The 23,238-nt window shown below is 56.6% G+C and overlaps 2 protein-coding genes across 3 annotated transcripts; both read left to right on the forward strand.

Moving 5' to 3' along the window:
* The first annotated feature begins 212 nt into the window (after positions 1–212).
* MLLT6 (MLLT6, PHD finger containing) lies at positions 213–20,157 on the forward strand. 2 transcript variants are annotated; one of them, XM_036398859.2, is made up of 20 exons: positions 213–331; positions 2,929–3,008; positions 3,835–3,889; positions 4,057–4,166; positions 4,851–4,954; positions 5,353–5,446; positions 5,991–6,098; positions 6,463–6,561; positions 7,977–8,151; positions 8,591–9,181; positions 9,590–9,771; positions 10,081–10,198; positions 12,539–12,605; positions 12,930–13,072; positions 13,333–13,521; positions 13,680–13,768; positions 14,114–14,451; positions 14,882–14,990; positions 16,337–16,654; positions 16,955–20,157. In XM_036398859.2, exons 1-20 carry the CDS (start codon positions 223–225, stop codon positions 16,997–16,999), a joined length of 3,123 nt encoding a protein of 1,040 aa, XP_036254752.1. In that variant the 5' UTR covers positions 213–222; the 3' UTR covers positions 17,000–20,157. The 2 variants fall into 2 exon arrangements, with proteins under 2 accessions (XP_036254752.1, XP_036254753.1); XM_036398860.2 differs by having other exon boundaries at positions 5,994–6,098.
* Positions 20,158–21,270: 1,113 nt separating this feature from the next.
* Positions 21,271–22,744, forward strand: CISD3 (CDGSH iron sulfur domain 3). Its single transcript, XM_036398740.2, has 2 exons — positions 21,271–21,546; positions 21,893–22,744. Exons 1-2 carry the CDS (start codon positions 21,334–21,336, stop codon positions 22,070–22,072), a joined length of 393 nt encoding a protein of 130 aa, XP_036254633.1. The 5' UTR covers positions 21,271–21,333; the 3' UTR covers positions 22,073–22,744.
* The last annotated feature ends 494 nt before the right edge of the window (positions 22,745–23,238 follow it).

Consider the following 23,238-nt stretch of genomic DNA (forward strand, 5'->3'; position numbering starts at 1 on the left):
GCTGTCCCCCGGTCCCTTCATCAGCGCCTCGCCCCGCCCGCTCTTGTGGCTTCTCGCTGTCCCCGCTGTCTCCCCCGGCGGTCCCCCCGGGAGAGGCGGGGAGGGGGCAGCACGGAGGAGGAGGAGGAGGAGGAGGAGGAGGAGGAGGAGGAGGAGGAGGAGGAGGAGGAGGAGGAGGAGCGCGCAGAGGGAGGCGGGGGGGCAGGAAACCCTCCTGGAAGTATGAAGGAGATGGTGGGAGGCTGCTGTGTGTGTTCCGACGAGCGCGGCTGGGCGGAGAACCCGCTCGTCTACTGCGACGGCCACGGCTGCAATGTGGCCGTGCACCAAGGTGAGCCGGGCACGGCCCCCCCGAGCCCCTCCCCGAGCCCCCCGAAACCCCCCGGGGACGGGGCGGGGTGAGGATGGGGGCGGCGGCGGCGGCGGGGGGGGCGCGCTTTGTTTTAGCGCTATTGTTCCAAATAACGGTGTCGCCGCCGAGGTGGCGCGGCCGCGGAGGGGGGGACACGGCGGGGGTCGAGTTGGGGCAGCCGCGGAGCCCCCCGGGGGTGGCGAGCGGGGGGATTCCTCCGGAGCCCCCCGGTTTAGCGGGGAGGGGAAGGGAGGGAGGAGGCGCTGCCGCCCCCGGCCCGGCCCGGGGGTGTCGGGGGGGCCGCGGGGAAGCTCCGGAGGGGGCGCGGGGCCCGGAGCTGCCTCCTGCGAGGGTAGGGAGGGAGGAAGGCAGCCCTCCTCCTCCTCCTCCTCCTCCTCCTCCTCCTCCTCCTCCTCCGCCCGCTGCTCCCGGTGACACGGGCGATTTGCATTTTAAATGACTCCGAGCCCGCCCCCAGCTCACGGTAGCGGGCCAGGAAAGTTTGTCCTCGGCCCGGTGAACAAAACAAATCCGGATTAAAATCGGTATTCGAGGCAGCGGAGGAGTGGCGATCCCTGCTCGGTTTGATTGGAATGCGCCCAGGATTCCGGGCTGCTGGGGCCGCACTGTTTTCCCGCTGATGTTATCCCGTTTCTGTCCCGGTTGTTGTTTTAGCCTGTCAGTTTCCCAGTTGTTGTTTTATCCCATCCCTGTCCCGGTTGTTGTTTGCCCATCCCTGTCCCGGTTGTTGTTTTTATCCCATTCCTGTCCCGGTGCATCTCCAGCTCCTCCTGCTCGCTCTCGTCCGTTCCCTGTGCTTGCTTCTGGTTCTGGGTGTCTGTGGGTCCAGCCCTGTCCCTGTGTCCAGCCCTGTCTGTGAGCCTGTGTCCAGAACAGCTCCAGAGGGTCAGGAACAGTTTTTAAGGGTCAGGAACAGTTTGAGAGAGGCAAGAGCTGTTCCAGAGTCTCAGGAAGAGTTTTGGATTTTCCAAACCAGATCCAGAGGGGCAGGAACAGGTTCAGATTTTCAGTAACAGTTCCAGAGCATCAGGAACAGTTTTGGATTCTCAGGAAGAGTTTTAGAACCACAGGAGAAGTTCCAGAGGGTCAGGAACAATTTTTAAGGGTCAGGAGCAGTTTCAGATTTTCAAGAATTGTTCTAGAGCATTAGGAAGAGTTTTGGATTTTTCAAAACCAGATCAAGAGGGTCAAGAAGAGTTTTGGGTTTTCAAGAAGAGTTTCAGAAGTGCAGGAGCAGCTCCAGAGGATCAGGAACAGTTTCAGATTTTCAAGAAGATTTCCAGAGGCACAGGAGGAATTTCAGGGGGTCAGGAACAGTTTTTAGGGATCAGGAGCAGTTCCAGAGGGTTGGGTTGAGTTCCAAATATTCAATAACAGCTTTTAAAGGTCAGGAACAGTATCAGATTTTCAAAAACAGTTTCAGAACATCAGGAAGAGTTTCAGATTTTCAGGAAAAGTTTCAGATTTTCAAGAAGTGTTTCAGAAGTGCAGGAGCAGCTCCAGAGGGTCAGGAAAAGTCTCCGAGCCTGGTTTGAGCCTCGGTCTGTGCCTGTGGGAAGCTCAAGGAGTTTATTTGGGGTTTTTGGGGGCCCTGCAGGATGTGGTGATTCCCCTTTTGGAGCTCGGCCCAGCCCCTGTGGCTTTGGGGAGGTTTTTACTCCCCAAATAACTCAAACCCCAAAAAGGAACCCTGGAGGCTCATCCTGCATGGACAAAAAAAAAAAAAAAAAAAAAAAAAAAAGGAAATAAACAGGGAAAGCAGGGAGAAAAATAGGGAGAAATAAAGGAAAATCCCAGGGAAAACAGGGAAAAAACCCCAGGAAGTAAACAGGAAAACACAGAGAAAAACAGGGAAGAAAACAGGAAATAAACAGGGAGAAAAAAGAGGAGAAAACGGAAAAAACAGGGGAAAATGGGGAAAAACAGGGAAAAATGGTAAAAAACAGGGGGAAAGCAGGGGAAAATGGGGCAAACCAGGGTAAAAAAGTGGGAAGTAAACAGGCAGAGTGAAATTCCCAGGAAGCCCCGGGTCCATCTTTAGCCCAGGCTGAGCGCCAAGAACGAGCTCAGCTGGAGCCAGTGGGGGCTGCCAGGGGAAAACAGGGAAAAACAAGGAAAAAATGCAGAATATGAGCTGAAAATAGAAATTATTAATGGCCTTAACTCCTTTATAGAGCTCTTGTTTCCCATCAGATAGTTCTGTGAATATCCTGAATTTTTAATGAAAAATTGTGTCCCAAAGAGGAGAAAACCCCCAAAACAAGGGGAAAAAAGTAAAAAATTAGCAGAAAATACAATTTATAAATGCTCTTAACTCTTTTTGGAGGCCTCCATTTACCACTCATGGTTTCCTCCATATTTTACATTTTTATTTTATTTTATTTAGTTTAGTTTACTTTTTTTTTTCATGATTTCTTGGTGCTGATCCTGTTTTTCTCCCTGATTTTCCTCCTGTTTATTTCCAGCCTGCTCCAAACATTTTTAAACCCCTGAGAAATCAGAAATAAATGGATTTTAAAGGGTTTTATTTGGGTTTTTTTTGCCTTTTTTCCCAGCTTGTTATGGAATTGTCCAGGTTCCCACTGGCCCCTGGTTCTGCCGGAAATGTGAATCCCAGGAAAGAGCCGCCCGGGTGGTGAGTAGGGGAAAAATCATGGATGGAGTTCTCCAAGATTTTTGGGGTTTTCCAAGATTTTTGGGTTTGGGGCCTTTTTAAAAATTCAAAAACCCCCAAAAGAAATCACAGGGGAGATTTTCCTACACCAGATTTTGGGGCACCCCAAAAACAACCCCACACCCTCTCAGCCTGGATTTGGGGTGACACCAAACCCAACCACGACCATACAACCAAAACTTCTCCCTAAAACTGGAGGAAAAAACCTCGCGAGAGGCGGAAGTAAGGAGCAGAGAGAGATAAAAACTCAATTTCTTTTTTACTCTGAGTCACCGCTTTCGGTTTTACTCCTCAACCACAGCCCCTAAAACCAGCCCTAAAAAAGCCCCAAAAGCAAAACTTTGCCCCAGGCATTTAAATCCATTTTTAGGGCTTTTTTGAGGCATTTTTTCCCCAAAACCTCCTCAGTTCTCATTCCCACAGCCCTGTTCTGGCAGCAGCTCCTTTTTGGGGCAGAAATGGGAATTTTTCTGGTCCTAAACCTGGAATTAAATGGATGAAATTTGAATTTTATTGATTAATTTTTATTAAATTTGAATTTTATTGATTTTGGCATGAAATTCAAATTTTCTTGATTAAGTTTCAATTTTATCCATGAAATTTGAATTTTATTGATGAAATTTCAATGTCATCAATTAAACTTAATTAAAGCTGACGGAATCTGAATTTTATAGCTGAAATCTGACAAACTTTATTTATTAAATTTAAATTTTATCAATTACAGCTGATGAAATTTGAATTTTATCACTGAAATTGGGTGAATTGTGGTGTCTTTTCTCCCTTCCAGAGGTGCGAGCTGTGTCCCCACAAGGATGGAGCCCTGAAGCGCACGGACAATGGGGGTGAGCCATGGAATTCCCACCTGGAAAATCCCAAAATCCACCCTCCTCCTTTTGCCCGCAAAATGGGCCTGGGGTTTTTGGGGACAGAAGATTTTTTTGGCATGGAAATTTTTTTTTTTTCGGGGGGGTTTCCTGGACTGAATTCCCATTTTCCCTTGCTTTTCCAGGCTGGGCCCACGTGGTGTGTGCCCTGTACATCCCCGAGGTGCAGTTTGCCAACGTGCTCACCATGGAGCCCATCGTGCTCCAGTACGTCCCCCACGACCGCTTCAACAAGGTAAAATCCGGGATTTCGGGATTTCGGGGTCATCCCATCTCCCATGGCTCCTTCCCGGATTATCCTGACCCCGCAGCTGCTCGGATTCTGTTAAAAACCAAGAAATCCCTGGATTTGCCGAGAAATTTTTGGTCTTCCCCATCTATCTTCCCCAAATCAATGCAATTTGAGGAATTTCTTTGTGGAACGATGAGAAGCAGTTGGATCCATGGAATTCTCTGTCGGATCCTCCATATTTTTGGGGAGAAAATGGGAATTTCAGGAATTTATTGGTGGGACAACTTGAGGCAACTGAATCTATGGAATTCTGTGTTGGATCCTCCATATTTGGATGGGTTTTGGGGGAGAAAATGGGAATTTGAGGAATTTCATGGTGGAACAACTGGAACCAAAGGAATCCATGGAATTCCATGTTGGTTCCGATGGGACAGTTGGGATTTGGGGGAAAAAGGAGAAGTTTTGTGTATCTCACTGGGGAGTATCCTGGAATTTTCATAGAAATCCCTCAAAATTTCCTCGATGCCCCAGAAATTCCTTCACAGGAGCGGAAGGTGGGAAAGGCTGGAACTCACCAAGCTCCAAAACCCCTCCTGACCCAACACATCCCATGAGATTTGGGAATCCCTGGAGGCTTTTCCTCGTGGAAAATGTGGTATTTTTCCCGTTTTTTCCCCCCCTTCCCAGACCTGCTACATCTGCGAGGAGCAAGGGCGGGAGAGCAAGGCGGCCTCGGGGGCCTGCATGGCCTGCAACCGGCACGGCTGCCGCCAGGCCTTCCACGTCACCTGGTGAGATTCCCGGGAATTCGCCTCTGGAACGTGCCCCCAGCTGCTCCCTCCCTGCCCTGGCTCTGGGGCTCGGTCCCTGAGGGCTCTGGGGTTTGGCGTTGATCCCCCCCATGGGGTTATTTAGGACTGGAATTGCCCCTTCCTCCTCCTCACCCAGGAGGTTTTTCCAGGTTTTTCCGGGAAGTTCCCAAAGTTCGGGAATTCTTTTGGAACTTGTGGAATCTGATGGATTTTCCTGGGGTGTTTTTTTTTGTTTGTTTTCCTGCTGATTTTTCATTTTTCTCCTCCATTTTCCTGCTGATTTTCTCGGGTTTCCCCTGTTTTCCTACCAATTTTGCCATTTTTTCCCTGCTTTCCTGCCGATTTTCCTGGATTTTCCCTGTTTTTCCTGGGATCAGTGCACAGATGGCTGGGCTCCTGTGCGAGGAGGAGGTGCTGGAGGTCGACAATGTCAAATACTGCGGCTACTGCAAATACCACTTCAACAAAATGGTGAGATCCAGGAATTCCAAGGATTCTGGGACTTCCCAATTATTTAGAGAACTTTTATTTATTCAGGGAATTTCATTTCTTTCGGGAATTTCATTTCTTGAGGGCATTTTAAATTTATTTAGAGAATTTTTTATTTATTTTGGAAATTTTCGTGTATTTCAGGAATTTTTATTTTATTTGGTGGGTTTGATTTATTTAGGGAATTTGATTTATTTAGGGAGCTTTCATTTACTTAGGAAATTTTAATTTATTTTTCTTGCCCTTTTCTCTCTTCTCCTTTTTCCATCTTTTTTCATCCTTTTCCATCTTCTTCCCCCTTTTCCTTCTTTTTTCCCCCTTTCCCTCTTTTCTTCCCCCTTTTCCCCTCTTTTTTCCCTTTTTCCATCTTTTCTTTCCCCTTTTCCCTCTTTCTTCCCTTTTTCCTCATTTTCCTCCTTTTCCCTCTGTTTTTTTTTCCTTTTCCCCTCTTTCCTTTCCCCTTTTCCCTCTGTTTTTTTTCCTGTTTTCCCCCCTTTTTCCCCATTTCCCTCCTGTTTTCCCCCAGAAGACCTCGCGCCATTCTGGGAGCAGCTCCTTCCTCCCGGGCAGGAGGAGCCGCTCGGCATCCCCGGCCCAGGAAAAGCACCTGTCCCACCACGAGAGGCCAAAAAAGGTGAGAAAATCCCCAAAACTCCCAGAATCCCCCAAATTCCCCGAATTCACAGGATTTGTTTATGGGATCAGGTGCTGGAAAACAATGGGATTCCTTTATGGGATCTGCCACTGCAAAACAATGGGAATATGGATTTATTTGGACTTCCTTGTGGGATCTGCCACTGGAGTACTGTGGGAATTTATTTGGATTTTTTTAATGGGATCTGTGCTGGAAAACAATGGGAATAGGGATTTGTTTATGGGATCTGCTCCTGGAAAACTGCTGGAATGGGGATTTATTAAAATTTCTTTATGGGATCTGGTGCTGCCCTTCCCAGTGTTGGGAATTCCAGCATTCCAGAGGTTCCTGGTTTTTTTTCCAGAGCCGCAAGGACAAGGAGAGGCCAAAGCAGAAGCACAAAAAGCGGCCGGAGTCCCCCAGCAGCCTCCCCCCAGCGCCCGTGGCCGTGGCTGCCGAGAAGGTACTGGGGAAAATCCACCAGAAAACTGGGAAAAGGGGCAGGAAAATCCACCCAGAAAACAGGGGAAAGGGCAGGAAAATCCACCCAGAAAGTCCAGCCAAAAAACTGGGAAAAGGAGCAAGAAAATCCACCCAGGAAATCCAGCCAAAAAAACAGGGGAAAGGAACTGGAAAATCCATATAGGAAAATAGGGAAGGCCAGGAAAATGCACCCAATAAACCAGGGAAAAGGGGCAGGGAAGTCCACCTAGAAAACTGGGAAAAGGGCAGGAAAATCCACCCAGAAAACTGGGAAAAGGGCATTCTCACCAGGCCATTCCCACCCCCAGGCCCCTCTCCCCTCCCCTTCCCGAGGAAAAAATCAGGACGATTTCTCCTGCTGAGCCCATAAATCCAGGAGGGTTTAATTCCCACATCTGGGGCTGGCAGGAGAAAATCCCAATTCTCTCTCCCCGGAATTCCCCCGTTCCCATCCCTTCAAATTCCGGGTACATCTGGCGCCTGCAGCTGTCGAGGGATTAAATCCAGGGATGGACTTGGATCCCAGGATTTATCCCAAAGAGGGCTCGGTCAGGGTCAGGGATGTCAGGAAGGTCCCACATTTTGGGCCATCCCATAATTACAGGAATATTTTTAATTTTGGTTGTAATGTTACCTAAAATGGGTGAATTTGGAGCCCTTGGCTCTGGATTTGAAGGGAATTGGGATTTGAGGGATCTGGGTTTGGGTTCATCCCTCTTTCCCCCTGGCTGAATTCCCATAATTCTCCCTCTCATCCCCAAATTCTGGATTTCCTGGCATCTGCCCACATTCTTCACCCTCCTGTCTCCCCTGGCTCCTGCAGCTCAGCTGGAATTTGGGAACATCTGGTGTTGCTCCAACCCCTGGGAATATTCCCAGCTGGAGCTTTGGGACGGCTGCAGGGATCCCAGGGAATCTCCTGTCCCATCCCGAGGATGAGGAAATTCCCTCAGGGAATCTCTGATCCCACCCCATTCCCAAGGAAATCCCCCAGGTGGGATGGGAGTGGTGCAAGCAGCACACCTGAGGCAGGAATCTGAAATCCTGGATGGAACTGGGAGGTTTCCAAAATCCAGAGGTTTTTGGATCTGGAGATTCCGCTCCCTTCCCCCTTTAATCCCCTGCGGTTCCCTGGGATGAGCCCAATCCCTGGGGTGGAATTCCCAGTGCCACCGAGCAGCAGGAGATGTCCCAAAGTCCCTCTTGTGCCAGGAGTGATCCGAGCTGAGCAGCCCTGGGTGGGCAGAGAGGGCAATTCCCACTGCAGAGGGAGGAAATTGTGAAAATCGGGAAATTCAGGAAAAACGGGAAAATCAGGAAAATGGGGAAAAAAAAGAGCCCCAGCTGCAGCCAGCTCTGGTCCCTGGGGTCACCCCAGTGTCTGTCCCCTCCCAGGGCTCCAGTGGCCACCACGAGGCCACCAAGGAGAGCTCAGAGGTGGCCAGGGCAGAGGCCAAGGGCAGGAAATCCTCGAGCCACGGCAGCAGCCACAAGGGGAAGAAGACAGGAAGTGGGAAAAGCTCCGGAGGCTTCGGATCTGCCCCAGCCGGGGGAACCTTCCAGACGGCCGGTGAGGGGCAGGAGGAGGAGGAGAGGGAGGGAGAGGAGAAGGAGGAGGGAGAGGAAGGAGAAGAAAGGAGAGAGAGGGGAGGGAGGAAGAGGGGAGGGATGAAGGACAAAGGGAGAAGGATGGAGGAGGAAAAGGAGAGGGATGAAGGAGGAGGAAGAGGAGAGTGATGAAGGAGAAGAGGGGAAGGATGAATATGGAGGAAAAGGAGAAGAAGGAGGGAGAGGGAAAAGGTGGGAGAGGAGAGATGGGAGAGGAGAGGAAGGAAGAGGGGAGGGATGGAGAAAAGGAGAGGGGTGGAGGAGGAAGAAGAAGGGAGTGATGAAGTAGAGGAGGCAAGGGATGAAGGAGAAAAGCAGAGGGATGAGGGAGGAGGAGGAGGAGAGCGATGAAGCACCAGGACCCCTCCCCTGCCCCTCGTGCTGACCCCACCTGTCCCCAGGCTCCTCCTGCGGCCTGCCTGGCTCCCAGGACTTCGCGCCCTTCCCCAAGCTGGAGCAGGAGGATGAGAAGTTCCGCAAGGCCGCCAGCTCCAGCTCCTCCTCGCACTGCTCACCGCTCTCCGAGGGCCCCAAGGCTGACGTCTTTGAGCAGAAGGTCATCTTCTCCGGCTTTGGCTCCATCATGCGCTTCTCCACCTCGGCTGTGGGCCAGCCGCGAGCCCGCGACGCCTCCCCTGTGGACTACAAAGCCTCCAGCACCCTTGGTGGCCCCGCGGGTGGCACGGCTGGCACGGCTGGCGCCGCCGGGAGCGGCCACAAGCGGATGCCGTCGCTGGGCGCCGAGGAGGGAGAGGTGCTCAAGGAGAAGAAGCACAAGGGCAGCAAGAAGAACAAGCACGGCCCCGGCAGGCCCAAGGCGGGCAAAGGCAAAGAGGTTTTGGGGGCCCAGCTGGCTGGGTCCACCTCCACCTCCTCCTCTCCCTTCTCCGGGGGATCCCTTGTCAGCTCCAGCGTCGGGAATTCTTCCCGGAGCTTCAGCCACCCTGGGAGTCTGCCCAGCCTCAGCCTGGAGTCGCCGCTGCTGGGCTCAGGTGGGTCCCCCCTTGAGGGATTCAGGTGTGCTCAGATCCCTTTTCCAGCCTCTTCCAGAATTTTCCAGCACATTTAGCCATGTCCAGACCTGGCTGCACAGGGTTCTGTCTCCTGAATCCATAAAAATCCACATCCCCTTCCTTCACCCTGGAATCTCCCCTGGATCAACTTCCCAAAAGTTGAGGAATCTCCTCTCCCTTGGTAGTGGTGGGATAAATTGGAATCTCTTCTCCCTTGGGAGAGGCCGTATCAAAAGGAATCTCTTCTTGGGAGAGGCAGGATCAGAAGGAATCTCTCCCTGGGAAGAAGCAGGATCAGAAGGAATCTCCTCTCCCTTGGGAGAAGCAGGATCAGGCAGGATCTCTCCCTGGGGATCAGCGGGATAAATTGGAATCTCTGTCCCGCAGGGATCTACACGAGCAACAAGGACCCGATCCCGCTGGGCGCGGCGCTGCGGGCGGTGTGCAGCACGCCGCTGCCCTCGGGGCTGCTCCCGCACCAGGGCGGCGCCGCCCTGCCGCAGCTCAGCCGCTCGCCCTTCGCCAGCTCCCTCCCCGCCTCCTCCTCCTCCGCCGGATCCACCACGCAGGTGAGGCCTGGGACAGGCTGGGGCTCGGGACTGGCGGCACGCGGGAATGGGGACAGTCGGGACAGGGAATAATTGGGAATGGGGACAGTCAGGACAGGGAACACATGGGAATGAGGACAATTGGAATACTCAGGATTGGGAACACTTCCACTGGGAAGAGCAATTGGATCCACACCATTCCCAGGGCTCCTGGCTCCCAGCCAGCTCTGGGAATGTGCCAAGCCTCTCACCAGACTTCCAGGAGATATTTTTAATGTGGGAGCTGGGAAGAGCTGCAATAACGAGGATATTTCCCTGCTTCCCGGGCAGGTGTTTTCCCTGGCGGGTTCCACCTTCAGCCTCCCTTCCTCGCACATTTTCGGGAGCCCTCTGACGTCCGGGCTGTCCCTGAACCCCCTCCTGAGCCAGCCGGAGAGCAGCCGGGCAGGTACGTGAGCTCCCAGGTATGTCCGGGTTGGCATTCCTCCCACCAGGACAGGACAGGACAGGTGGCCACCACTGCATTCCTGGCTTTTCCAGCTGCTGTCCCTCGGGGTGACAGCCAGGGCTGCCACAGGGGGACAGGGATGGTGTCTTTGCCAGCAGCACCTCGGGAGTGTCCCTGGAGAATGGGTGTCCCTGGATGATAACAGCTGTCCCAGGATAATTGGATGTCCCTGGATAATGAGTGGCCCTGGATAATGATGGGTGGCCCTGGAGAATTGGGTGGCCCTGGATAATGAGTGTCCCTAGATGATGATGCGTGTCCCAGGATAACTGGGTGGCCCAGGAGAATGGATATCCCTGGATAATTGGATGTTCCAGGAGAATGAAGATCCCTGGATAACGAGTGACCCTGGAAAATGAATGTCCCGGGAGAATTGGGTGTTCCTGGGGAATGGGTGCCCGTGGTTTGGGTTGGAAGGGACCTTAAAGATGGGCAGGGACACCTCCCATTACCCCAGGGTGCTCCAAGCTGTCCTGGGACACTTACAGGGATGGATCAGCCACAGTTTCTCTGGGAATTCCATCCCAGCCCCTCCCCATCCTCACCGGGAGGAATTCCTTCCCAAAACCCCATCTATCCCTGCCCTATCCCAGTTTAAACCCATTCCCTATGTCTTGTCCGTCCCTCCCTTGTCCCAAACCCCTCTCCAGCTCTCCTGGAGCCAATTCCAGCACTGGAAGCTGCTCCAGGATCTTGCACTGGGAGATTCCGGCCACATCCAGGAATTATGGATATAACATGGGTTATTCCTGCCTGGAAGAGTGTCCCAGTAGGACATTCCCAAGGGGATGAGGGAACCAGGATCCCCTGGCCCTGTCTGGAGGAGCTGCCCAGCCCCAGCTGCGTTTGCTCATTCCGAGCAGCAGCAGGAAATCCCTGTTCTGGGCATCCCGCTGGGAATCCTGGCATTCCCTGCAGGAGATTCCCAGGATTCCTGCACATGGGAATGTGTGGGGAAGGAGAGGAGGGGCAGGGAGACAGCTGAGGCTGGAGCCACCACATCTGACAGGGCCCAGGGTGAAGGGAGTGAGCGTTCCAGGGATGGGAAGATAAATATGGGATTTATCCTGGATTACCCTTGGAATGGCAGATATCCTGCACATGTGCACAGCAGCCCCATCCCAGATTTCCTGAGGTACAGGGATGGCTCTGGAGGAAGGTTCTGGATGCCAAAGCTGAGCTGGGCACTGCTGAGGGCACAGCTCAGATCCTGGGGGCAGTTTTGGGATCCTCCCAAAAAGGACATGGAGGGACTGGAGCGTGGCCAGGGAAGGGTTTGGAGTGCCAGGAGTGGCTGAGTGAGCTGGGAATGTTTATCCTGGAGAAAAGAAGGATCAGGAGAGACCTGCTGGATCTCCACAAGTCCCTGACAGGAGGAGACAGCCAGGGGGGTTGGGCTCTGCTCCCAGGGAATGGGGACAGGAGGAGAGGGAATGGCCTCAGGCTGGGCCAGGGGAGGTTTGGGTTGGATATTGGGGAAACTTCCTCATGGAAAGGGGGGTCAGGCACTGGAACGAGTCCCCATCCCTGGAAGTGTTCCAAACCGCGTGGATGTGGCACTTGGGCACAGGCTGAGTGGGGATAGGGCTGGGCTGGGTTAATGATTGCCCTCCTGACCTTGGAGGGCTTTTCCAACCCGAACCATTCCATGATTCCCTTGAAGCTCCTCAGGGAGCACCTGGAAATCGACAGGAACCCGGGCCGGCTCTGGGGGAAGGATCCTCAATCCCGGCTGACCTTAAAGCTCTGCTCCAACCTGATTCTGTCACTCCCTGGAGAGTGACAGCCGATCCCCCGGGATTACCGGATCCAGCCGGGGCCGAGGGGCCGGGGACAGGGTCTGGCACGGGATTTGTCCCTCCCTCCCTGCGGCCCCATCCCCCGGCGGCTTCGGCAAAACCGGCTCCAGGCTTTGCAAAGCTCCGCCTGCCCGGGCGCAGAGCGGGGCCGGGGTGACCTTGCCGGGGCGACCGCCCCGACCGTGCCGAGGTGCCAGGCGGTGCCAGCGGCTCCTCCCCGGGGGAGGCGCCGGCGGGGCCGCCTTGCGCAGCGCGGGGCCGGCGCTGCTCGGTGCGGTGCTGCCCGGGGCTGCTCGGTGAGGCTTGGTACCGGTGCTGCTCGGTGCGGTTCGGTGCGGTTCGGTGCAGTTCGGTACTTCCCGGGACTGCTGGGTTCTGGTGCCGCTCGGTACCACCCGGTGCCCCCCAGCGGGCACTGACCGGGCACACACCGGGCACACACCGAGCATTCACCGGGCCCTCTGTCCCTGTCCCCGCGCAGAGCCCGACCTGGAAGATTGCGGCTTCGGCTGCCGAGGGACGTCCCCGCAGGAGAGCCTGTCCTCCATGTGAGTGTCCCTGGGGACAGCGGGGACAGGGCACAGCCTGGGGGGGACTGAAACAGCTCCTGCCGCACTCCTTGGGGTGTGGGATGGGATGGGATGGGATGGGATGGGATGGGATGGGATGGGATGGGATGGGATGGGATGGAATGGAATGGAATGGGATGCGATGCGATGGGAGGGCCCGGGGGGCTGCTGCCACTCGGGGCCAGGCAGAGGAGCCATGGGAGCAGGGAATGGAACGGGAATGGAGCGGAAATACAATAGGAATGGAGCAGGGATGGAGCCGGGAGTGGAGCAGGGTCCCCCTGACGCCCCCGCCCCCCCCAGGTCCCCCATCAGCAGCCTGCCGACCCTCTTCGACCAGACCGTGTCGTGCAGCAGCAGCGGGCAGCTGGACAATGTCCCACAGGCCACCCCCAACATCGAGCAGCTCCTGGAGAAGCAGGGCAACGGCGAGGCCGGGGTGAACAGTGAGTGCGGCCGGGGGGCGGCGGAGCAGCTCCCGGGGCTCTCGGGGTGGGAGCCGCTGGGATTTTGGGATTGTGCCCGCAGGCAGCGGAGCTGGGCAGCGACAAAGCCCCAGTGTGTGCCGGGGAGAGGAGCGGGGGCAGCGCTGTGGGGACGGTCCCTCCCGCTCTGGGGTTTGATTGTGAATCCTGTGATCCCCTTTCCTCTTTCCTCCCTTTACCCCCCGCCATTTTTTCCTGCCCCCCCCCCGGTCCTCCTGCAGTTGTGGAGATGCTGAAGGCGCTGCACTCGCTGCAGAAGGAGAACCAGCGGCTGCAGGAGCAGATCATGACACTGACGGCCAAGAAGGAGAGGCTGCAGCTGCTCAATGTCCAGCTGTCAGTCCCCTTCCCCGTGGTCACCAGCAGCAACGGCCCAGGCAGCCAGGCCCAGTACATCCTGCCTGCCAATGGTGAGGGCACCGGGGCTGAGGGAACCGGAGCTGAGGGCATCCAGGGACGTGTCCCTGTGCCCTGGGGGTGGCTGAAGGGTCACAGCGGACAGGATCTGTCCCACGGCCACCTCAGGGTCCAGCCCTGACTCTGCTGCCTCGCCCCTCTTCCCTCGCAGTCTGCAGCAGTGACTCGCTGAGCATCAGCAAGAGCCCCCCGTGCAAGAACAGCTTCGGCATCGAGAACTCGCTGTCCACGTCCTCCGAGGTACAGTGGCCCCTGCGGCCACCGGCGGCCGGGCAGGGCCTCGGGCAGGGGCAGTGCAGCAGCCCCAGGGCTCGGTAGCCAGCTGGTAAATCCTGCTAGCCCAGGCTCAGAGATCAGGCTCTCCCTGCAGCGCCCAGGGCTGGGTAGAGTAGCTGAGAGCTGGAGCGCCAGGTGGGAGCGCCTCCAGGTGATGCTGGACATCCAGCAGGGCTGGACCTGAGCTCTGGGACCTCCCTGAGTTCTGGGACCCTTCACACTTGAGCCACCGGAGCTCCCCCCTTCCCACCCCGAGCTGCCCCCAGGCAGCCGCCCCAGCCCGATGCTCTGTGTCCGTTTCTCCCCCAGGACCCTCACTCGGGCTGTCCCAGCAGGAGCAGCTCCTCCCTGTCCTTCCACAGCACCCCCCCGCCCCTGCCCATGCTGCAGCCCAGCCCCGCCTCGCTGCCCCTGCCCGGGGCGCAGCAGGTGAACGGCCTGGCCAGGGCGGCGGGCGGGGGGCTGGCCGGAGCCTCGGGGGGCAGCCACGGCCTCTCGGCGGTGCCCATGGTGGACGGCCTGCTGGGCAGCCTGGCCGGAGCCCAGCAGATGCCGCTCAACGGGATCCTGGGGAGCCTGAACGGAGCGCAGCCCGCCCCGCCTCCGAGCGCGGCCCCGGCCCTGCAGCTCTCCACCAGCCTGAGCAGGTGAGGATGGGCGGCGCTGCCCTCTGCAGCCCAGCTCAGCTCCGGGGAGTGAGGGAGGGAGCGGTTCTGGCCACACTGACTGCTCTGGAGAGCTGTCCCCAAGCCTGGCTTGGGGGAGCCTGGCTTAGTGTGCTCAGTGTTCCCAGGTGATCCCAGGCATTGTGTCCACAGGGAGGGGACCAGCAGGAATTTTAGCAGCCACTAAATTGGACCCCTGGTCCTTCACAAGCTGTGGAATTATCCGTGTATCCCTGGTGAATTTACCTGCAGCGTGTTCCCGCAGAGAGCTGGAGAGCTCAGCCAAGGCGCTTCCCACCTCCTGCCAAATGTGCTTCTCACAAATACGTTCCTCCCTCACTCCTGCACCTGGGATGCTGCTGGGCATGGAAGGAAATCTTTTCAGCTGCTGTGTCTCTCTGTGTTCCCACAGCGTGGCCAGCCTGAGCCCCCTGACGGAGCAGCAGCGGCACGTCCTGCAGCAGCACGAGCAGCAGCTGCAGCAGCTGCAGCAGCTCCTGACTTCCCAGCCGCTTAACCCGGTAAGGGACAGAGGGGAGGGGAAGCTGCTGGTGCTCGGAAAAGCTCAGAGCAGAGAGGAAAATCTGAAATTAAAACAGGAGGTTCCCTCCTGTCCCCGAATCCTCTGAGCCTTTTGAGTCTGAAACCACTGTGGGCTGGGTGAGGGAATTCAGAGCTGGTTTTGGAATTTGGGATGAGGGAGCATCCCAAATCCCGAGGATCAAAGCTCCAGGCAGGGTGTGGCAGCTCCCAGGGAGGGGAGGTGGGATTTGGACTCTTTTTGTACCAAAGGAAAGAAGTTTAATTGAGTTTAGTCTGAGTTTGCCACATCCTGAGGGGGTGAGAAGGCGGGAGCTCCGGGAAGTCGGGAAGGGGGAATTGAGAGAGCCGTTCCCTCCTGGAGTCATCCCAGGATGCAAATCCTGCTGGATCCCAGACTGGCCCCGGTGTCCTGGTGTCCCAGGTGTCCTGGGCCCACAGGAGAGGCAGAATGTGCCAAGGACCCTGCTGGGGGTTAGAGAGAGATAAAACCTGAGTTGTTTCAATCCTAGGCAGCTCAGCCGCATCTGGGCACGTCCACACAGAGAGCTGGAGGTGCCCAGGAGGCTCCGCAGCTGGCTCAGGGTTTTGGGATCACCGAAAGGCCTCCAAAAGGTGGCTGCTCTGGGGTTCTTGGCTCCCTGCCTGCACCCCCTGTCCCAGGAATGGGGATGGAGGGGTGGCAACAGGCCCCTGAAGTGGCAAACAGGTCCTGAGGCAGGTAAACAAGTCCCTGAGGTGGCAGTCAGGTCCCTGAGGTGACAAACCCCAGCCCCTGGCCTTGCAGAGACCTCGGCGCTGTCCCCACCCTGCCTGGGGGGACACAGGAGTGCCACCAGCGCTGTCACCAGGGCTGAGCTGTGCCCGTTCCAACCAGGAGCCCAGCCCGCTGCTCTGGATGCATTTCTGGGTCAGGCTATTTTTAAATCCCGGAAAAAGCCAATTTCCGAGGGCAGCTGATGTCACCGTGTCACCCGCGGGGACAGGACAATAGCAGCTCCGGCTGCCGCGAGGGTCGGTGGTTGCCATAGCGATTCCTTCGGTTTTCCCGGATTTCAGGGAGGTTTTCCTGGATTCCAGGGCGTACCTTGGGATGCAGGTGAGCCCTGAGCCTGCTTTGCTTCCCCCGGGGCCTGTTCACCTGGAATTCAGAGCCAGTTTGGGATTTCAGGATGGTGAATTTCACAGATTTGAAATTGCTGCATTGATGGGTTGGAACTGTGGGGGATTTGTGCCAGAGTGCTCTGTCCCCACTTTATCCCCGCTCTGTCCCCGCTCTATCCCCACTCTGTCCCCACTCTGAGCTGTGTCTCGGCCATTCCCGCAGGAGCAGCAGGCACTGGTGTTCCAGATGATGCAGCAGATCCAGCAGAAGCGGGAGCTGCAGCGGCTGCAGATGTCGGGCTCGTCCCAGCTGTCCCTGCTGGCCGCCACCTCGGCCCCACTGCACCCCAGCCCCAGCGCGCTGCTGACCTCGGCCGCGCCCAGCGGGGGCTCCCTGCTGGCCTCACTGTCCCCGCAGCAGCTGAACCCCGGCGGGGCCCTGCTGGCCCCCCAGGCCACCCCCCCGCTGGGCTCGGGGCCGGCCATGGCCCCCAACCCCTTCCTAAGCCTGCAGCCCGACGGCAGCACCCCAAAAGGAACGGTGGGTACGGGGCCGGCACGGGCCGGGGCTGGGGACAGGCTGGGACAGGGCGGGGACAGGGCAGGGACAGCGTGGGGATAGTCTGGGGACAGTCCCGGGGACAGCCTGGGAACAGCTGGGGAAAGATGCAATTCCTTCCTCCTCCAGTCCCTGACCCTCAACCCCTGTCCCTCAATCCCTGTCCCCCGATCCCTGTCCCCTTGCCCTGATCCCTGTCCCTGCGATTCCTTCCTCCCCCAATCCCCGTCCCTCCAGACCGTGTCCCCCCTGATCCAGCCGTGTCCCCATTTGTCCCCACAGCCCCTGGGTGACAAGGGCGCTCCCCTGGCGCAGGACAAGGGCTAGGAGCCCCCCGGCCCCGAGCCCGCAGCCAATCCTCTCCCAGGGACCGCGGCTTCCCCGCGGCACCGGCGGAGCCTGGCGCTCCCAGGAGCGGCCCAGGAGGAGCCTCGGGAGCCACGGTGGCTGTCACCGCTCTGGTGCCACCAGGAGTGAAGGTGGGGTCACCTGTCCCCTGCTCCATGTGCCGGAGGGAGCTCCAGCGGAGCGTGGGGAGCCCCCGTGGCACCAGAGACCCCCCAAATCCTTGGGGAAGGACGTGGTGGCACCTGGAGGTGTCCAAGGACATGACTCTCAATGTGGCACTGCTGGAGAAAGGACATGGTGGCACCTGGCAGTGTCCCAAGAGCCAGCACTGGATGTGGCACTGCTGGGCAAGGATGTGATGTCACCTGGCGGTGTCCAAGGATGTGACCCTGGATGTGGCACTGCCAGGGGAGGATGTGGTGGCTGTGCCCAGGTGGGGACATCCAGAAGAATTCCCAAGCTGAGGTTTCCCTGCTTTTCCCACTGGGCTTTGCTCTATCTGGAGGCTGATCCAGCCTGGAAGGACAGATGGATGAGGATGGATGGAGGTGGGCAGGAGGTGGCACCACCTGGGAGGACGTTGTCACCTGTGCCAGCTGCCAGAGGGGCAGGACTGTCCTTCCCTCCTGGAATTCCCAAAGGCCAACGTCTCAGCTGGGGCCACAGCCAGAATTGTCCAAGGTCAGGAGCTCCTGGACCTGGGAGAGGATTCCTGGACCAGAGTTTGGAGATGAAAATCTTTGCAGGGAGGAGAATCCTAAATGTGGTCCCTGCGTTTTCCCGCCCACCACAAATCATTCCCACAAAACCACGTTCTTCCACTGGTCCTGGAAAGAGGGATCTCCAAGGAATGGGACAGTGACTTCAGTCCTGAGCCTGGGATGGCAGAACTTCTGTTGTTCTCCACCTTTTGACCTCGATTCCATCTCCAGGCTGGAATATCCACCGGGAATTGGCTTCCTCTGAACTGGGAAGGCAGGAAGGCAGGAAGGCAGGAAGGCAGGAAGGAAGGAAGGAAGGAAGGAAGGAAGGAAGGAAGGAAGGAAGGAAGGAAGGAAGGAAGGAAGGAAGGAAGGAAGGAAGGAAGGAAGGAAGGAAGGAAGGAAGGAAGGAAGGAAGGAAGGACAGTCAGAGCAGCTCTGGGAAGGGGAACACCAACACCAAACGCACCAATGCCCCTCCTTCTCTCATCCCTGGGTAAATCCAGAGCTCCTGGGAATACTCCAGCTGACGGAAACTCCTTTGGGAGAGCCCCAAATCCCGAACTTTGGGACCTTTGTGCATGTTCAGCACATCCCCACTGCCCTTCCTGCTTTGCACTATTCCCGCTATCAGCAGTGGGGCTGCGCTGATCGTGCTGGCAAAGCTCGGCCCAGGCGAAATCCTCCGCTGAATTTCCTTTTTTAATTGTTTATTTTTTTTTTTTTTTCCCTAAGATTCACACTACAAGGTTTGTCTTAAAAACAAAACAAAACAAACAAAAAACAGAGAAAAAAATAATACCAAACCCTTTCTGCTCCCAGCTTGGAGCTCTGAACTGGACAGAGCCACTGGCTGCTCAGAAATAGAAATATATATTAAATATATAATGGGATTTATCTATCCAGAGGTTATAATGAGCTTAAGAAGCTGTTGGGGAGCCCCATCCTTTGGGATCCCCGTCCCCAAACCCGCTCCAGCACAATTCCCTTCTTGCACTTTGAAATTCCTTTGGATTTTTCTCTTTTCCCCCCCACCCCAAGCTGGGTCATTCCCCCTCCCTGGCCCCCCTGGAGGTGCCACCCAAAATCCTCCTGGCATGGGGACCCCCTGGCAAGGGGACACCCCTGGCACGGGGACCCCATGTCCCCCCCACCTCCCTCCTGAAGAGCCTCGGGCTTGGCAGTGATGGTGAAAGCAAATTTAGTCTCAAACTGGGGCTAAAATGTGGAATTTTGGGGCTGTCTCCCAGCCTGTTATGGTGTGAGGTGGCTATGCCTGCCATCCCGCAGATCCTCGGGATTTGGGAACAGCCAAATCTCAGCTTTGGGCCAGCAGGAGGATGGGCAGGGGGCTCTGCCAGCTGGGTGTGGCCAGGAGTTGGGGTTTATTTTATTTTATTTTATTTTATTTTATTTTATTTTATTTTATTTTATTTTATTTTATTTTTTGCTTTTTATCACAAATCCCAAATCCCCACATTGCTCTGGGATCCCAAATCCCTGCAGTGCTGCCTGTGGCCTCCAGCCCCATTTACAACCCCAAAAACCCCAAAGTTGTGCCCAAATGTCCCAATTCTTCCAAAATCCAACCCTGGGGGATCCGGAAGATGTGAGGAGCAGGGAGGGAGGGCTGGGAAGGGAATTGATCCCCCAGGACACCCAAAATCTGAGTTGGGATCGCCCCCAATTTGGGGTCCATGCCCAAATCGCCAGACAAGCCCAGGGCACCAAAGGGGTCAGCGAGAGGCACTTAGGGGTGAATCCAGAGGCTGGAAATGCTGGAATTGGCTCCTGCGGGAATGCTGGGGAGCCCAGGCTTTGGAAGAGGAAGGAAATCCGGGAATTTGGGGTTTTTTAGGCAGGATCACAACCAGGGGAACCTGATCCCTTTGGTTCTCCAGGAATTCCCAGAGCTGGATCCAGGAATTCCCAGAGCTGGATCCCTCCGGCTCCCCGGAATTCCGAGATTTGGGGATCAGAGACAGAAAGCACTTACACCTCTCCCTGTGACCAACCTTCCAAAGGCTCCCAAACCCCAGTAGCTGTCACCTCCAGCCACCCCAAATGTCCCTTGGGCAGAGGAAGGAGGGGGAGCTGGGAAATTCCAGGTGAATCCCTGTGGAAAAAGAAAAACAAAAACGGGAGAGCAGGGGGAAGGGAAAGGACAAAAGGAAAAGCTAAAGATGATCTGTGTTTCAGTTGCACTGGGGTACATTTCTTTACCCATTTTGATGCTCTCATTTAGGATTGTTGCATGTGTCCTTTTGTGTTTTTTCTTTATTTTATTCATTTTTAGGTTGGTTGTTTGTTTGTTTTTAATATTAAATGAAAGAGAAAAATGTGTATATTTTTGGCAATTTAAGGTAATGTAGCTAAGATATATTTTTTTCACGCTGCTTGACTGGTCTTTATTATAATAAATAATATTAATATTAATTGCGAGTTGGTTTTTAATAAGGATAAAGGGGGCAAATTTAAATTGGAATGGGAATTCCCTGCCTGGTGCTGGGAATGTGTGAAGGAATCCCAAGCCAGGGATAGTCCCCAGGTAGGAATGAGTGGGAAAAAGGGGAGTTTTCCCAAAAAACCCTCAATGATGGCCCCCATTAAATCCAAACCCTCTTGCTGTGCTGGTGAGCAGCTCCTGAATCCTCCTTTTTTCCAAGCATTTATTCCTTGGAAGCCCCAAATCCACAGGCTCATGCTGCCCCTGCTTTGGCCCCTTTCCTGCCAAAATCGGGTCTGGAGCGTGGGATAAGACACTCCCATGTCAGGATTCTGGGAATTTCCACTGGAAAAGCCACTCTCATCCAGAATTCTGGGAATTCCCATTGAAAAAGCCCTCCCACCCAGGATTCCTGGAATTCCCACTGCAAAAGCCCTTCCAGCCAGGATTCCGGGAATTCCCAGGGCCGAGGCTGAAGGCCCGGGGGGCACCGGGGGGCAAACTGAGGCACAGAGAGGGAGGGATGTGCTCCTGAGCCAGGTGTTCTGCCTGGGAAAGGGAGCGGCACCGGGATCAGGACAGATTGGGATGTGGGGCAGTGGGAGTGGGCACCGGGAATGGGAACTGGGACCCTGCACTGGGATCGAGACCTGGACCGGGACTGGGGCCCTGGAGTGGGTAACAGGATCGGGCACGGGGACCGGGCACCCGGACCGTGCAGTGGGATCGGGAATCGTGACTGGGACCGGGATCGGGAACCGGGATCGGCACTGGGATGGAGCACCGGGACCGGGACCAGTGCTGGGAACGGGAACCAGGATCGCTGACTGGGAGCGAGTACCGGAGTGGGATGGGGCACCGTGACTGAGAGCGGCAACCGGGACCGGCACTGGGAACCGCGACCGGCACTGGGACCTGGCACTGAGATGGAGCAGCGGCACCGGCACCGGCACCGGAGGCGGGTGACGGCGGCGGCGGCGGTACCGAGCCCCGGGACCACTCGCCAGGAGCGGCAGTGGATCCTGTCCCGGCTCGGAACGGCCCCGCACGGCGCAGCCGCGCTCCCGCCGAGCCCGCCCGGCTCTTCCGGCGGCGCCGGGAGGAGGAGGAGGAGGAGCCGCGCGGGGAAGGTCACCGGGAGCGACACCGGGACCGGCACCGGGACCATGCTGCGGCCCAGAGCGGCCGCGCTCGTTTCGCTGATGAGGGCGGCGGGGGACGGCCGCCGGTACCGGGACGTCTCGGGGGGGGCGCGGGTCCCGTCGCTCTGCTCTGCGCCCCCTCCGCAGCCGGTGATCGCCGCCAAGGAGCCGTTCCCGGTGGAGCTGCAGGAGGGGAAAACCTACGGCTGGTGCGCCTGCGGGCACAGCAAGCGCCAGGTCGGGCCAGGGGGCCCGGGAGAACCGGGGCGTTCGGGAGAACCGGGGTGGGGGGCGGGAGAACCGGGATCCCGGGAGGTTCCGGGGCTTCCCGGGTCGGGGACTCCGCGGTGGCTCCCAGGGGGCTCCGGGGAATCTGGGACTGGGAATCCCCGGGGGGCACTGGAGGGTCCGGGGGCTCCGGGGATGGGATGGGATGGGATGGGATGGGATGGGATGGGATGGGATGGGATGGGATGGGATGGGATGGGATGGGATGGGATGGGATGGGATGCTCACGGTAGCCCCGGGGGAGCATCCGGCCACCCCCAAACCCCTCCTTGACGCCGTCCCCGTTTGTCCGCAGCCCTTCTGTGACGGTTCCCACAAGAAGGAGGCCCCGGGGCTGTCCTCGCTGCGCTTCACCCCCACCCGAACCGGCCCCGCGCTGCTCTGCGGCTGCAAACGCACCCGGAGCCCCCCGTACTGCGACGGCTCCCACCGGGAGGACGCGGTGCAGGCGGCGCCGCTGCATCCCCGCGCCTGAGCGGGGCTCGGCAGCACCGGCAGCACCGGCAGCACCGGGATCCCCATCCCGACCCCGGCACGGCCGCACGGGGGAGGAGAGGCTCCAAACTCCAATGAAATCCTAATTCTGGAGCGCCGGGAGCTGCCCCGGCTGCAGGGATTCGCCTCCCGACCCCAAATCAGCCTCTGGACAATGGGATTGGAGGGAGGGACCCCAAATCAGCCTCTGGACAATGGGATTGGAGGGAGGGACCCTAAATCAGCCTTTGGACAGTGGGATTGGCAGGAGGAACCTGGAGGTGTGAGAGCCCTGGGGTGGGGCACCTGTGCGGTTTGGAATGGGGGAACCTGTGGGATTTGGGATGCAGAGGCCAATGGGATTTGGGCAGGAGGGGTCTGTGGGGTTTGAGATGAAGGGACCTGCAGGATGTGGGGTTTGGCAGGAGGCTCTGTGCATGGATTTGGTGGGAGGCTCTGTGGAATTTGGCAGGAGACTCTGTGGGCTCTGTGGGATCTCTCAGGAGGCTCTGGGCAGCTGCCCCTGTGGTGTTTGTTCATTTCCAAAGCCGGACCCGAGGTTTGCAAAGGTTGAACCGAGGACAAGCCCTGGAGAACGGGATTATTCCCAGGGACTGGGATCATTCCCAGAAATTGGGATCATTCCCAGGACAATAAACGTGATCTGAACACACTGAACAGTCTGGGATGTACTGAGAGGGAAACCCAACACTAAAACGCCCCCAAACCCAAATCATGGCCCTGCCCAGCCCGGGCAGTGTCCCAGGCCAGGCAGTGCAATGCCTGAATTCCACACAGGAATTGTTTAATTTCACAGAAGAATTCTGAATTCCATGCAAGAATTATTGGATTCCACAGAGGAATTGTTGAATTCCCTGCAGGAATTGTTGAACTAGACAGAGGAATTGTTGAATTCCGTGGAGAAATTGTTTAATTCCATGCAGGAATTGCTTCATTCCCTGCAGGAATTTGCTCCCTTCCCACGCTTGCTCCTCTCCGGAGCCTCCTGGCCAAAAGGCGCCAAAATCTGATTTTAATTTTTATTTTCTTTTATTACAAACGCACCATGAGGGCAGGAGGAGAGGCTGGGAAGGGTGATACACAAAAACAAAACAAAAAAAAAAAAAAAATTGGGATCATGGGAAACGGGGAGCAGCAGCAGCTCCA

This window comes from Molothrus ater, chromosome 27, assembly GCF_012460135.2.
Source record: "Molothrus ater isolate BHLD 08-10-18 breed brown headed cowbird chromosome 27, BPBGC_Mater_1.1, whole genome shotgun sequence".
NCBI classification, from domain to species: domain Eukaryota; kingdom Metazoa; phylum Chordata; class Aves; order Passeriformes; family Icteridae; genus Molothrus; species Molothrus ater.

Excerpts from the sequence above, each read along its gene's own strand:
- MLLT6 (XM_036398859.2), top strand. The coding sequence starts at position 223 with ATGAAGGAGATGGTGGGAGGCTGCTGTGTGTGTTCCGACGAGCGCGGC. Across the intron at positions 6,099-6,462 it reads ACCACGAGAGGCCAAAAAAG|AGCCGCAAGGACAAGGAGAG; the intron begins GTGAGAAAATCC and ends TTTTTTTTCCAG. Across the intron at positions 14,991-16,336 it reads CTTCCCAGCCGCTTAACCCG|GAGCAGCAGGCACTGGTGTT; the intron begins GTAAGGGACAGA and ends CCATTCCCGCAG.
- CISD3 (XM_036398740.2), top strand. The coding sequence starts at position 21,334 with ATGCTGCGGCCCAGAGCGGCCGCGCTCGTTTCGCTGATGAGGGCGGCG. Across the intron at positions 21,547-21,892 it reads GCGGGCACAGCAAGCGCCAG|CCCTTCTGTGACGGTTCCCA; the intron begins GTCGGGCCAGGG and ends GTTTGTCCGCAG.